The sequence below is a fragment of the Bipolaris oryzae genome (assembly GCF_000523455.1).
Source record: "Bipolaris oryzae ATCC 44560 unplaced genomic scaffold scaffold_83, whole genome shotgun sequence".
Lineage (NCBI taxonomy): Eukaryota > Fungi > Ascomycota > Dothideomycetes > Pleosporales > Pleosporaceae > Bipolaris > Bipolaris oryzae.
Genome location: NW_006911359.1, coordinates 1 through 12,717, shown reverse-complemented (window position 1 = coordinate 12,717; position 12,717 = coordinate 1). Strand labels below are relative to the sequence as shown.

Sequence of the window (12,717 nt, the reverse complement as noted above, 5' to 3'; positions counted from 1 at the left end):
CCTTCAAGATGATGACAGTGTCTTGGGCACACACATACTTTTTGCATCTTTGGCGTTTCCCAACGACCCATTGCATTTACCACGGGTGCCACGATCATACGTATACTACACTTCACCTTTACATATCTTGTTTTACTATATATCTTTGCCTATGGGCAGTCGGCAGCCTTTGGCCGACAATGTTCTATACCCGTCGGCGGTCAGTGTTACGCGACCTTTCTATATTCGACCCGCGGCAGTCTATTGAGGAGAGTGACCGGAGGGGGGTTTTATTTGGGAGCATCTTGCTCAATGTGGATGGATCTGTACCCTCACGCAGGGTCCGCATGTTGTAGTTGTACTATAAATAATGGTGTAATCGATGATGGTCGAATGTCGCTCAAACAATGCCCTTGTCTGTACCTTTGTCCGTACCTTTACCAGTAGCCACGTGTTACTACACGCGCCTTAGTTGGGAGTGTATCGCCACCGCACAAAATGGCGTGCGACGTTTTTGTGTTACTGGCCCACGCTGCCTTCTCGCGTGGCTGCTTTGGTTGAGTTTTGTGTATCCACATGTGCTGTAAGCTGGGCCGATGGCGGTGGGCGGTAGGCGGTGGGCGGTGGGGTGCGTACGTATCGATAGGGAGCTTACTGCTGTCGATTTTCTGGCGCCTCGAGGCGTATGCGCACACACATGTATGTCAGTATAGACTTACCGACAGCAGCTGTGCACTTCACGGTTCAACCAAACTTGCGCAGCCATGACTCGATCTGGCCGTGGGGGTGGCAGCAGAATGAATAAGGCTGCGTGCGAGCGTGACCATGATGCCGGACTTGGGCAACAAACGACTTTTTGAAACGCACCGAGTTGCTGTTGGCCATGTCTGTTCCCCGCCTGAAGTTGGTCCCTGCGCCCTAAACTTATCCCTGACCGAGCTACTGCGGCAGTCCCCAGCACCTCCCTCTCTTCTTGCCAGCAGTGCGCTGAAGATTCCTCAATAGTCGCCGTGGATCTTTCCTCAACCCCGTGAGCCTGTGGCACTGCTGCTCCCCTTGTCCAGGCATATCGCCCATCTTACTGCTCGTCTCGAGCCCGACTTGATACCCCATCATTCACTACACCGACTCCCCCCTCAAGAGCGATTGCGGAGGCCCACCATGAGCAACAACAACAACAACCAGCAGTCCAACCGGCTCCAGCTCAACTTTGGCTTCAATAACGGTGACCGCAACAATCAGTACCAGCAGGAAGCCGGCAGGGCATTCCCCACGACCCCCTCGACCTTCCCGCAACCTGTGTACCCGAACCAGGCTGGCCAGCAAGAGGTCTGGGGTGCCCAGCAACAAGGCAATGGCTATGGCAGCGGCGGCTACTTTATGAATCCCTACCAGCAAGCGCAATACCAGGGACAACAGGGCAACCTCCAGGGCCAAGGTAGCCAGCGCTTTGATCAGAGTGCCAACGGCTTGGCCCAACAACTCTCACACCAGCATCTCGGAGGCGGCCGCTCAGGAAGTCCCTATGGCCGCCAAGGCTCCCCGAATCCCACGCGTCCCCGTACTGCAGACAACAGATATGGCTATGGAAGTCAGGGCGGTTCGGGACCTCGGCCGTCTTCGCTCTACGATGAAGAGGCTCCCCAAAGGAACCCCGGCAAATACTCGGAGAATGTAGAAAAGCAGGCCATGGTGTCCAAAAGCCTTATCAATACCTTCTTCAAGGATAGTGTGCAGCGAGCACGCGACAGGAATCAAAGGTGGGATTTTGCCCCATTCCCTATCTGTGTCAGCCTAACCTTAGTGTAGAGCGCTCGAACTCGAGGCCCTCATGAAGGAGCCCTCCATCTCCGACAGCCGAAAAGCGAGCAAGGAAAACAGCATGCGCCGGGCCGAAGTCGAATACTTGCGATTCCTACGAACAAAAGAGAAGCCTGAGAACTTTACGACTCTCAAGATTATCGGCAAGGGTGCCTTTGGAGAGGTCAAGTTGGTCCAACGACGCAACGATGGCAAAGTCTATGCACTCAAGTCGCTTGTCAAGCAGGAAATGGTATGCAACCACTCCAGGACAAAAGGCACACTCACCAGACTAATTATGAATAGTTCAAGAAAGACCAGTTGGCACACGTACGGTCAGAACGTGACATTCTCGCCGAGTCTGACAGCCCATGGGTTGTCAAACTACACACCACCTTCCAGGACAATACCTTCCTTTACATGCTCATGGAGTTCTTGCCAGGTGGTGACTTGATGACTATGCTCATCAAGTATGAAATCTTCACCGAGGATATCACACGTTTCTACATGGCTGAGATCACTCTCGCAATTGAAGCTGTCCACAAGCTTGGCTTCATACATCGGTATGTATCTTGGCAATGGTATTCTAATATGGACCCACTAACACTCCCAAGTGATATCAAGCCTGACAATATTCTTCTCGACCGGGGCGGTCACATCAAGCTAACGGATTTCGGTCTGTCAACCGGTTTCCACAAGGAGCACGATGCTGGGTACTACAAGAAGCTGCTTGCTGGTGGCGCACACAAGTCAAACCGCGACAACCGACAGTCAATGAATCTAGACCAGATCCAGCTGACAGTCAGCAACCGTACTCAGATCAACACATGGCGTAAGTCTCGCCGACAGCTTGCGTACTCCACCGTTGGTACCCCTGACTACATTGCGCCCGAGATCTTTAGTGGCCAGGGCTACGACTACAGCTGTGATTGGTGGTCGGTAGGCACAATCATGTTCGAGTGTCTCATCGGCTGGCCACCGTTCTGCGCTGAAGAGCCTCATGATACTTATCGCAAGATTGTCGACTGGCCGCGCAACCTTCACTTCCCTCCAGACCAACAGCTTGGTACCGAGGCCGAAGACTTTGTTCGAAGGTATGTCTTTGCATATATGTATAACTCTTCTATGTCGTGGCTAACATACGTAGACTGATCTGTGATGCTGATCATCGTCTCGGTCGTATTGGTGGCGCCAACGAAATCAAGCAGCATCCCTTTTTCCGGGGCGTGTCATGGGATGGTCTGCGCCGCATTCGCGCGCCTTTCGAGCCCAAGCTGCAGTCCAACATTGATACGCAATACTTCCCTATTGATGAGATTGACCAAAACGACACATCGGCTGCACACAGGGCGCAAGCAGCACAGGCAGGTGAAGACGAGTACGCGACGAGCTTGCCATTCATTGGATACACATATAAGCGATTCGACGCCTTCCGCGGCTCGTAGATGCACTGGTTCTCATACCCACATTACCCGAGTTCGAATTCTACACGTGCTTGTATCTTCTCTGCACAGACACACACACACACACACACACCCTGTCTCTCCCTGGCGGACCAACGCGACGGGCGTACAGTCATATCAAGCTATTTCAATCATGTTTCTAGGATATGTTTTGAGCTCAACCTGTCTTTTGAATATTGTTTTTATATCAAAACCAAAGCGAAAGTAAAGTTCTTCCAATGCATGATTGTTAGGAAAATGTAGGCGAAAGGGTGTGGATAAGACAGGAATTGGGAGAGTTTACTACAAAACATATATATGTCATCTGAATCATCTTGAGCTGTGTCTGGAACTTGACCGCGTTGATGCGTCCTTGCTCTATTGGTATTGAACAGCTACAAGTCCGTTTTTAAGAAAGGCACAACTCATTTCCGTTGCTTTGGTATGACGGTTCGATCTGTTATACCGTTTCCATTCGCAAGGTGTTAACAAAGCTTTCTTGTTATCCTCTCCAACACCGTACACCGTCTTCATGGGAAGCAAATGTACCCGCTGGTAAAGTATCACATCCACCCAAGCTGACTCTCATATCTCCTGTTGTCGCCTTCTTCTTCCAAACATCGCCTCACATTTCGTGAACCTCATATTTCCTCTCGCGCGTTGCCGCATATTGAAACCGCCCGATTGCTTGCGCTCGCCTCATCGCGCCTCGAACTGCACCATACTGTGTTTCCCGTCATGTCAGCTTTTTTGTACTCTTATATATCCCAAAATTTCCTCCTTCTGCAAGTGACACCAGAATGTCGCAGGGCAAAAAGAAAATGTATCTTACCGGTTCGTCCTCTGCTTGTACAAAACGCGGTGACCGCAGTTACGGCAGCGAATCGGCTCGCCGCGCTTAAGCGGGACATCCATGTCGCAGTCGCCGCACTTGTAGTGGACGGTTCGTGCGGTTGCGTCGACGGTTGTGGTTTGGTTGTCTGCGGTGTTGCCGCCGGAGTATTGTTGCGACATTTTTTTTTGCAGGTAGCGGATTGTTTGAGAAGGAAGGTGGGAGAGTGGTAGAACGGTACGAGGGTATGTTGAGGGGAGAGAGGGTGTGGACAGGTGGAAAGTGGAAGAGAGGGAAAATGAAAGGCGATGATGGAACCAAGGCTTGAGGCGCAAAAGGCAGGGTAGCAGGCGCGGTGGCACGTGCCTTATCGATTATGGGTTGGGGGATTGGGCTTGGCGCTTGCGCAGCTGCGCGAGAGATGGGTAGGTGAATCATAGGGATGGTTTTTATGAGAGTTTTTGTTTGTTAGATCACAATGGAGATGGTCAAGAATTGGGGAGATTGGTGTGAAGTGTTGTATTGAATGGTTACAGTTCTGGGTGATTTGTGTCCGAGCCTGGCTGATAAAGTATTTCTTGATAGCGGACGTAAAGGGAATGTCACATTACATTTCAGCGCCGGAAAACTGTATGGAAATAGCACACCGACAGGTTAGGTCCCTATCAGAAATCATATTGTTTTCGACTCAATGCTTAGACATTTGGTGTCCTTGACGAAGTACATATTTATTTCGCTAACAATGGAAGTTGTTGCAAATACTATGCCCGTCTTGGACCAAGAACCATTAGAAGTAATAGCTAAGTAATAAGAATGTTCATATTTGATGAACAGCATGAGATGGAATTGTCGCGAGATGCTTGGGAACGATAATGGGCCACATGTGGGACATCCACCGCACTATCTATATTGGGACTAGTGTGGCAGAATCCCGGCCCGCGCTTCGAGAAAAAGTTGGGAAAGTCGCGACTTTTTGCGACCACAGACTTCAAGCCCGCAACACCACATATCCATACCCGCCATGGCCGGAATCAAGCGCAAATCCACAGGGGGCAGTGCGCCTGAGGTCAAGGACAAGAGCAAGAAGGTCAAAGTTGACAAGTCGGCGTCAAAGACTAAATCCAAGCACGAGGTCAAGCCAGTAAAGAAGGCGAAAAAGGCCAAGGAAGAGAGCTCCAGCGAATTCGAGGAGTCAGATACCAGTGAACAAGACAATGGCTTCTACGGATTTTCTGCCGCCGACGGCGAGGATGTGCAGATGAGCGATGCGGAAAGCAGCGAAGAAGCCGAAGAGACCAACGGCAAGACACAGAAGCCTAAGAACGAAAGCGATGGCTCCAAAAGGCCTAAGGGTGATGGCGTGGAATCCAAACTGGCAGGATTGAATGGTAAGACTCAGTTTCTTCTCCAATTGACACCTCTTGTTAACTGTAAGTCCAGTAAGCAACTCGCGGGAAGCGCATGCGAAACAAAAAGCCCTCGCCAAAGAACGCAAGGCCGCGAAACCCAATGCGGACATCATTGAGCGCTCTAAGAAACTTTGGGAGAAGCTTAGGCTCAAATCTCATGTCGACAAGGATGAGAGGAAGGAACTTGTCAAGGAGCTGTTTGACATCATAACTGGTCGGGTCAAAGACTTCGTCTTCAAGCACGACTCTGTGCGTGTCATCCAGACTGCAATCAAGTACTCAACCATGGAGCAAAGGAGAATGATTGCCCGCGAACTGAAGGGAGAGTTCAAGGTCCTGGCCGAGGGCAAGTACTCCAAGTTTTTAATCGCCAAATTGGTAGAGAAAGGGTGTGTTTGCTAGTCATGTTCTAGGCAATATCTATACTAATGTTTCACAGCGACCCCGAGATTCGAGACCTCATCATCACCGAGTTCTACAGCCACGTCAAGCGCATGATTAACCATCCCGAAGCCGCATGGATAGTCGACGATATCTATCGAGCAGTCGCCACCCCCGAGCAAAAGAACCGCCTACTTCGAGAATGGTATGGACCCGAGTTTTCTATCAAGGGTCTCGGAGCCCAAGGCACAGATAGTGCAGAGCTCTCGGCTATCATAAAGGAGTCGCCTGAGAAGAAGAAGCCAATCATGGACTACTTGGAGAACCAAATCAACTCGCTCATCCAAAAGAAGCTGACTGGATTCACCATGCTGCACGATGCTATGTTGCAGTACTTCCTAGTCTGTGAACCCGGCACCGAGCAAGCAAATGATTTCCTTGAGCACCTTAAGCCTGATCCGACACTGAAGGAAGGTGAGGAGGCCGATAACGTGGATCTGTTGAAGAATCTTGCGTTCACCAAATCGGGCTCAAGACTCATGTCACTCTGCTTCGCATATGGTACTGCAAAAGACCGCAAGCTATTCTTGCGGCCATACAAAGACACTGTTGAGATAATGGCTTATGACCAGCATGCTCACCACGTTCTTCTTGCTGCATTGGCTGTAACAGATGACACCAAACTCTCTGCGAAGTCAGTCTTCAGCGAACTCCTTCCGAACAACGACTCCCTTCCCGAAAAGGTGCTCAATCTTGTGAACGATGCTCGCGCACGTACAGTTCTATTATACCCATTCGCAGCTGATGCCAAGTGGCTGTTGGATGACAACACCCGAGAGCGACTGGCTGAGATATACGCCATTCGTCAAACAACATCTAAGAAGGACCCGAATATCCGTCTGCAGGAGATTGCAAAGAACATCGAACCACAGCTGCTTACAGCGGTCACTGCACGAGCCGCGGACTTTGCCTCGTTTGCCTTCGGCTTGCAATTCATGGGCGAAGTTCTTGTTGGAGCACCCGAGGTCGAGCCGGCTAAGCGCAAGGAGGCCTTGACAGAAGTCGCACGCCTTTCTCAGTCGATACTGGATTCCTCTCTCCCTGCTTCAGCTGGCGACAACAAGGCCACCAGTCATGGCAAGAACATGCTCAAGATGCTTGTACAAGGCGGCAAATTCGACACAGTCGCAAAGAAGGTTGTTCCTGTTGAGCCCGCTCTTGGTTTTGCAGATTTGCTTTGGCCCCAGATCAAGGACAAGATTGCTGACTGGGCGACTGGCCAAGGATCGTTTGTTGTTGTGTCGATGACTGAAGCTCAAGGCTTTGCAAAGAAGGATGAGGTGTTGAAAGTATTGAAGAAGGAGAAGAAGGCATTGGAAGCTGTTGCCAACCCCCCGGGCAGCAGAAATGGGGAGCCGAAGGGCAAAAAGCAGAAAAAGGGCGATAAGTCAGACTCTGTGCCTCGGGGAAATGCAGGCACAAGAATCTTGCTTGAAAAGTTGTAAAGCAGCCAACCAGTAGAATATGTTTATCTGAACACATGTCATGATACCCATCTGAGGCTTCTACTGTCCATATTTTGGGTTTAAAATCAATAAGTTTTTTTGATTCACGTCAAATCATGCTGTGGCCAGGCAAATGTAAGATGCTCTAGCATAGGCTGAAATGGTCCTAATCGGGTAAAGCATCCGTACCCATATGCAGCAGACACGTTGAGGCGAGATGCATCTGCCTATTTATTTATCAGAAGCCTTTCATTCACTTTTTTGTACGGACACAGTTTGGTTATCTCTGCCGTGCTTTGCTCAGAACTTCCCTGCAAGCGAAATATAGCTGTTAAACCAGCAGGTATCTCGAGATAATACCGCCTTTGGCCTCCGAACCCCACCTATAAGATAGCGAGCAAAGAGGACTTCAAAAAGTGCGATACTATTGTCACCGCAATGTCACCGGAATTTACCATCGACCGGGAATCTCTTCCGTCCGTCTTTCAAGCCCAATGGCAATCCAATCCTGATCCAACAGCGCTTCCCTTTCCACGTGACAACCCACCTTTCCCCCTCACCGCAATCGACTGGCACCAGCTCTCCCTTACGGACGCAGAATTCACACCTCACTCATGGTCCAACCTACACGAACTCATCTCTGCAAACCAACTCGAAGAACTCAAACGCTGGCCCAGCTCCCTCAAAGCGTATCTCGCATGGACGGCGCACGCCAAAGCAAAATACGGCAGCATAATGGCGTACCTACTCGACCAACGCCTTCACTGGCAGCCCATCGGGGATGACTCAGGTGCGCTGCGCTTCGATGTCGTCAATCCCGTCCCTTTTGCCGATACGGCAGACTTCAAGATCCTGCGAAACGACTGGACGTACGCATTCGAAGACGGTATCACGCACATCGTTGTATGGCTCAAACAGCGGCTCCCCGTTGATGAAGAGGGCGCGCTGAGTACCGAGGGCAAGCAAATGGTGGATGCATTTGTGAATAAGGAGTTTCGGGTCAAGTCCGGTGAGGAGATCAAGGGCGACAAGGTGATTTGGTTCAAGAATACCACGAATTTGCAGAGTGTGCGGAGTTTGGAACATGTGCACGTTTTGGTGAGGGGGGTAGAGGCAAGGGTGTTGGAGGGGTGGATGAGGTGAGGATGGGGAGTATAGGGGGGCTTAGTGTGGTAGCATCTGCGTGTTGCATTGCGAAATAGACTTCAATTTTTGTAGATTTGGAATATTTCCCATCGATTTGAACATTGCAATTACCATTGCATCTCTTTCAGAGGTTGATATGCTATTGTTGTTTCCATTTGAGTGATGCTTTAATATTTCCCTTAATTGCGGTTTTCGGAACGTTTCTATCAGCGTTGCTTTTGTTGTTTTGTCGTGAAATATTCTTTTAAAGTTCTCTGGGGGAACGTTCAAGATAGCACATCTTCTTTCGACTCCTAAGACGCAGTATAAGATGTCCACTTAGTATACATCATGGGTACCTAATAAAAGAGTAGATCCGAGACACGATACAGAGCCACTGGTTCTCTACTCACTAATTGCTTACACATACTCTAACCTGTCGTATATGCTATCATCAATGTTCGCCCAAGCGCGCTCGGACATATGGTGTGGTGCGACCTTTTCTCTTCAGCAATCTTGTATTGTCCCAAGTGTTATTAACTATATCCCGCCCAGAATAGATTACCACCGTAATGAGGCAGTTGACTTCCACTGACTTCGGTTCTAGTACTTTACTGGCTTGGGAAACCCCGGAATGCAGGGTATCAGCTCATAGCCAAGTATACACACAGAAACAGCGTTTAGACGTTGCGAAAAACTGGTACTCTCTTCAACATACTAGACTTGGTGCGGCCGTGAGGCAGGTCATGATAGAGAATCTATAGGGTTATACCTTTCTCCTCCGCGTTCATCCCATTTCCCCGGACCCTGTTTGTAGCAGACCATGGATACGTGCGACTCTCTAAGAAAAGCATTTGTGCTGCACTGCGTGTCCTTATCGAAACCACGATTCGTTGTGCTGCTATATCATCACAGCCGTAGTTCATTGTTCTGCTGCCTTCGTCGCAACTGTAATGTATTCGGTTGTCGTACCCAATGGAGATGTGCCTAATGAGCATATAATAGCTGTTACCCAGTGTAAGTTTAAGCTAAATAATGAACAAACGAATGGCCGCCTACCAAAGCAGCAGTAGAGAAACCCATGCTAAATGCTTTCTGGCTCGGCGCCATGGCGCCATTACCCTTCCTCCACATGGCCAACATCGTTTCTCTCTCACCCGACGCTTTGATTCTTCTCGTCCTTCGACAGCCATCTAGTTCGTTAAATAATCTGCTCTATTTAATCGCTCCACCCTATCATCACACCGCAATGATTGTTTGAGCCTATCCCATCTCGGCACCTTCATATCCGTCACAAGTCAACACTCCTGACAACCCAAATCGCATACTCATTGGCGACCGAAAAACCGAACAAGAAGATGAAGAATTTATGAACCAATGTTCTAAAATTCAGCTTGACCTAAACAAAGGTAAGCCGGTATCAAAGTCTATCTTAGACATTTCCCGTTGATGCTAACTACCATTGACAGAGGCAACCTCTGATGCTCTTCACAAACATCGGCCATTTAGTTGGTATGAAAAAAATACTACGACACAGTCAAATCTGTTTGGAGATTCTCGGCAATTCCAGTATCACGCCCTCTGGACCTTTGACACCCAAAATCATATTTTGCGTTACACGAACGCGGACTGTTGCGGTGAAATGGGACTCGACCTTCTCTGAGAGTGTGCTACAACATTAGCTGGCATAAAATCAACCGGAGGGCCTGTTTCTATGCCTTTGGAGCCTACATTCAGTTCAGGGACGCCTTGCTGGAAACCACACATAAGAGTCGACGACAGAACGCGTACATTTCTTCATCTCTTACTCCGAGATTTCCATTACAGATGAAGGCATATGCTTCGGAATAATTACAATTCCAAAACTTTGAGAGCAATTTCTCCAGCAATCATTCGAATTTTGACGCTTAATTTTGACGTCCGCGAGAAAACGGGCGGCCATGACCGGTGCGGCGTATATGTATGGATCAAAGAGTCACCCCTCGAAGCCGTTTGAATCTGATTTGGTCTGTGTTGGAACTGTCTGGGTTTTCCTTTGCCAATATATACAAGACGGGCTTTCAAAAGCACAGCAGCACGTAGCGTCGATCGGCATTAGTACGACTGAGAGTGCTGGTGTGACAACGTCAAATGAAGCGCATTTGCATTATATGATTCTGTCAGTCAAGCATATAATGCTCTGTCACGATACCGAACGGGTTTCACTCAAGTACACTGCTTTAGAGCCGCTCTTCAACGGCGATCATGGTTCCTGACCTCCCTCAGATCTAGCACTGAATTATCTCATCTGGGCGACCACTTCTGCCAGGCCTTACATCTCTACAGCCATACAGTCCCTACCCATTGAAATTTAAGATATGGTACTGGGGTACTCATCCATAGGCACAGTAGTAGCCGCTAAATTTGGTTGTGTGCTTGGCTTGGGATCTCTGCTCTTATGGAGAGATAGCCCTCTAAAGTTTATATTGGCGGAAAGATTCTACATTCAGCCTCGGGGATGTCCTGTTGAGACTGGGGTCTTATTCGATGAGCAAAAGAATGCTATACTCTATCTAGCACGAATAGAGTTGTCAGATAATCCGAATTTTGTATGAGTGAAGGAAGTCGATGGATAACACGATAATAACCAGAGTGAGATTGTTGCTATTGTGGCGATCCCGTCAGAATAGTTGATTCTTTACCGTGGGACAGGGGGTTAGTAAAAAGATTTGATACCAAGAACTATTACGTAGGGCCATGAAGGCTATCCAGCACAGGAAGTCGTAGTGGCACCGCGACGGCAATATGACATAGCAGCGTGCTGCCACGGCAGTGATGAACTAAGGATGTGACGACAGGATCTAAAGATGGATGCAGGGGTGTCAACCCATTGTCAAGTATACATACAGAAACAGCAGTTAACTAGTGCGAAAAGTTGGTGTTCTTTACGATGTACTTGATTCAAATTGCCATAGGGGAAAAACCTAGACTTTACATTACAACAGTTCTTTCATTACAGCTAGCTTAGTCCTGTGTTCAGTTCTTCTCTCACATCTTATAGTCGACCAATAGTGACACTAAACACATTTCTGGTGTAGAAATAAATTTAGTTGAATTTATTTCAATCTTTATCACTACAGCCCTAACCTGCCAGCTTCTCAACTCAACAACCCACCAACCCATTAGTCTACTACATCAACCGCCGATTAACCTACCACCTCATCAACCCATTACCCTGCTACCTCACCAATCTATTAACCTAATACCTCACTAACCCACTGACTCTAAAATACAATAACTTAGTCAAACCAGGCCCAGACGTTCCTGATGTTAGAGCAGTCTGGCAGGAAGCAGGATCCACTTGGGTCATTTAGACCGGGAGCCTCCCAACACTGATAGTTGTTGGATGTAGCGACACAGAATTGTCGAAGAGCTCGCTGGCTGTTGGGTCGCGTTTGCGAAACGGTGCAATCCTGAAAGATCTTCATTTTGGTGTTATAATCGACGGAGTACCACTCCCAAGTTGATGCGCTGGTCTATTTGAACCCAAATCCAGTCGATGATCTGGCCCAAGGGGTACCTTCCTTAGCAGCACAGAAGTTCTTCTGCGCCACCGCGGGAATGGTGAGGCCAATGGTGGCGAGAACGAGGGTGTTCAATTGGACCATCTGAGAAGGATTAGAGAAAAGCAAAGTGCGACCGTTAGAGAAGAGTCTGTACTTTTGACTGATTCTGAGCTTTTGAAGCAGATTGAACCGAAAGAGAAGAGTATTGTGGATCTGATAGAGAAGCGGGAGATATAGCGCCAATGGTGAGAAGGTGTGATCACGAAGTGAATGATGATATTCAGAGAAGAGCAATACTATCTTTATATATGTCTACGTACGACCCCAGGATATATGTTTACGGTCTTGGTATACATGCTCACCGCCTTGGTAGAAACTACTAACATAGGGCTTACCTAAGGACTTGGCAAATTCCACCGAGATAATCTAGCAAGGAGACAATACGGGCTGGGGTAAGAGTAAGAGCTATACTATAACAAGTAAGATCTATACTCTATAGAGTTATAATTACTTAAAATAGTCTAGTAATTTTTTATGTTGAGTAATCCGAAGAAGAGCCTGATCGTCGTTATAGTGTCTCTATAGTATGGAACTTGTGACATGTAGCTATTACACGGGGTCTAGAGTGCTAATACTTCTCTAGCTTAGTCCAGGTTAGAGCGAGTAGGACTAGGATTAGCGCTATAAGAGTTACCTAGC

The 12,717-nt window shown here is 48.5% G+C and overlaps 5 protein-coding genes across 5 annotated transcripts; 3 read left to right on the top strand and 2 right to left on the bottom strand.

Moving 5' to 3' along the window:
• Positions 1-416: 416 nt before the first annotated feature.
• Positions 417-696, bottom strand: COCMIDRAFT_97743 (uncharacterized protein; the record flags this gene model as incomplete). Its single annotated transcript, XM_007690700.1, has 2 exons — positions 417-567; positions 635-696. Coding segments are annotated over 2 exons (213 nt in total), but the record flags the coding sequence as incomplete, so codon positions are not given.
• Positions 697-1,140: 444 nt separating this feature from the next.
• COCMIDRAFT_6089 (uncharacterized protein) lies at positions 1,141-3,224 on the top strand (the record flags this gene model as incomplete). The annotated part of the gene is made up of 5 exons (XM_007690674.1): positions 1,141-1,739; positions 1,789-2,032; positions 2,086-2,342; positions 2,394-2,873; positions 2,927-3,224. 5 exons carry the CDS (start codon positions 1,141-1,143, stop codon positions 3,222-3,224), a joined length of 1,878 nt encoding a protein of 625 aa, XP_007688864.1.
• A 696-nt stretch (positions 3,225-3,920) lies between these two features.
• Positions 3,921-4,235, bottom strand: COCMIDRAFT_6088 (uncharacterized protein; the record flags this gene model as incomplete). The annotated part of the gene is made up of 2 exons (XM_007690673.1): positions 3,921-3,945; positions 4,054-4,235. The coding sequence occupies 2 exons, from the start codon at positions 4,233-4,235 to the stop codon at positions 3,921-3,923; spliced, it is 207 nt and encodes a 68-aa protein (XP_007688863.1).
• Positions 4,236-5,311: 1,076 nt separating this feature from the next.
• On the top strand, positions 5,312-7,348 carry COCMIDRAFT_97761 (uncharacterized protein; the record flags this gene model as incomplete). Its single annotated transcript, XM_007690699.1, has 3 exons — positions 5,312-5,441; positions 5,494-5,851; positions 5,902-7,348. 3 exons carry the CDS (start codon positions 5,312-5,314, stop codon positions 7,346-7,348), a joined length of 1,935 nt encoding a protein of 644 aa, XP_007688889.1.
• A 438-nt stretch (positions 7,349-7,786) lies between these two features.
• COCMIDRAFT_27093 (uncharacterized protein) lies at positions 7,787-8,491 on the top strand (the record flags this gene model as incomplete). Its single annotated transcript, XM_007690683.1, has 1 exon — positions 7,787-8,491. The coding sequence occupies one exon, from the start codon at positions 7,787-7,789 to the stop codon at positions 8,489-8,491; it is 705 nt and encodes a 234-aa protein (XP_007688873.1).
• Positions 8,492-12,717: the final 4,226 nt, after the last annotated feature.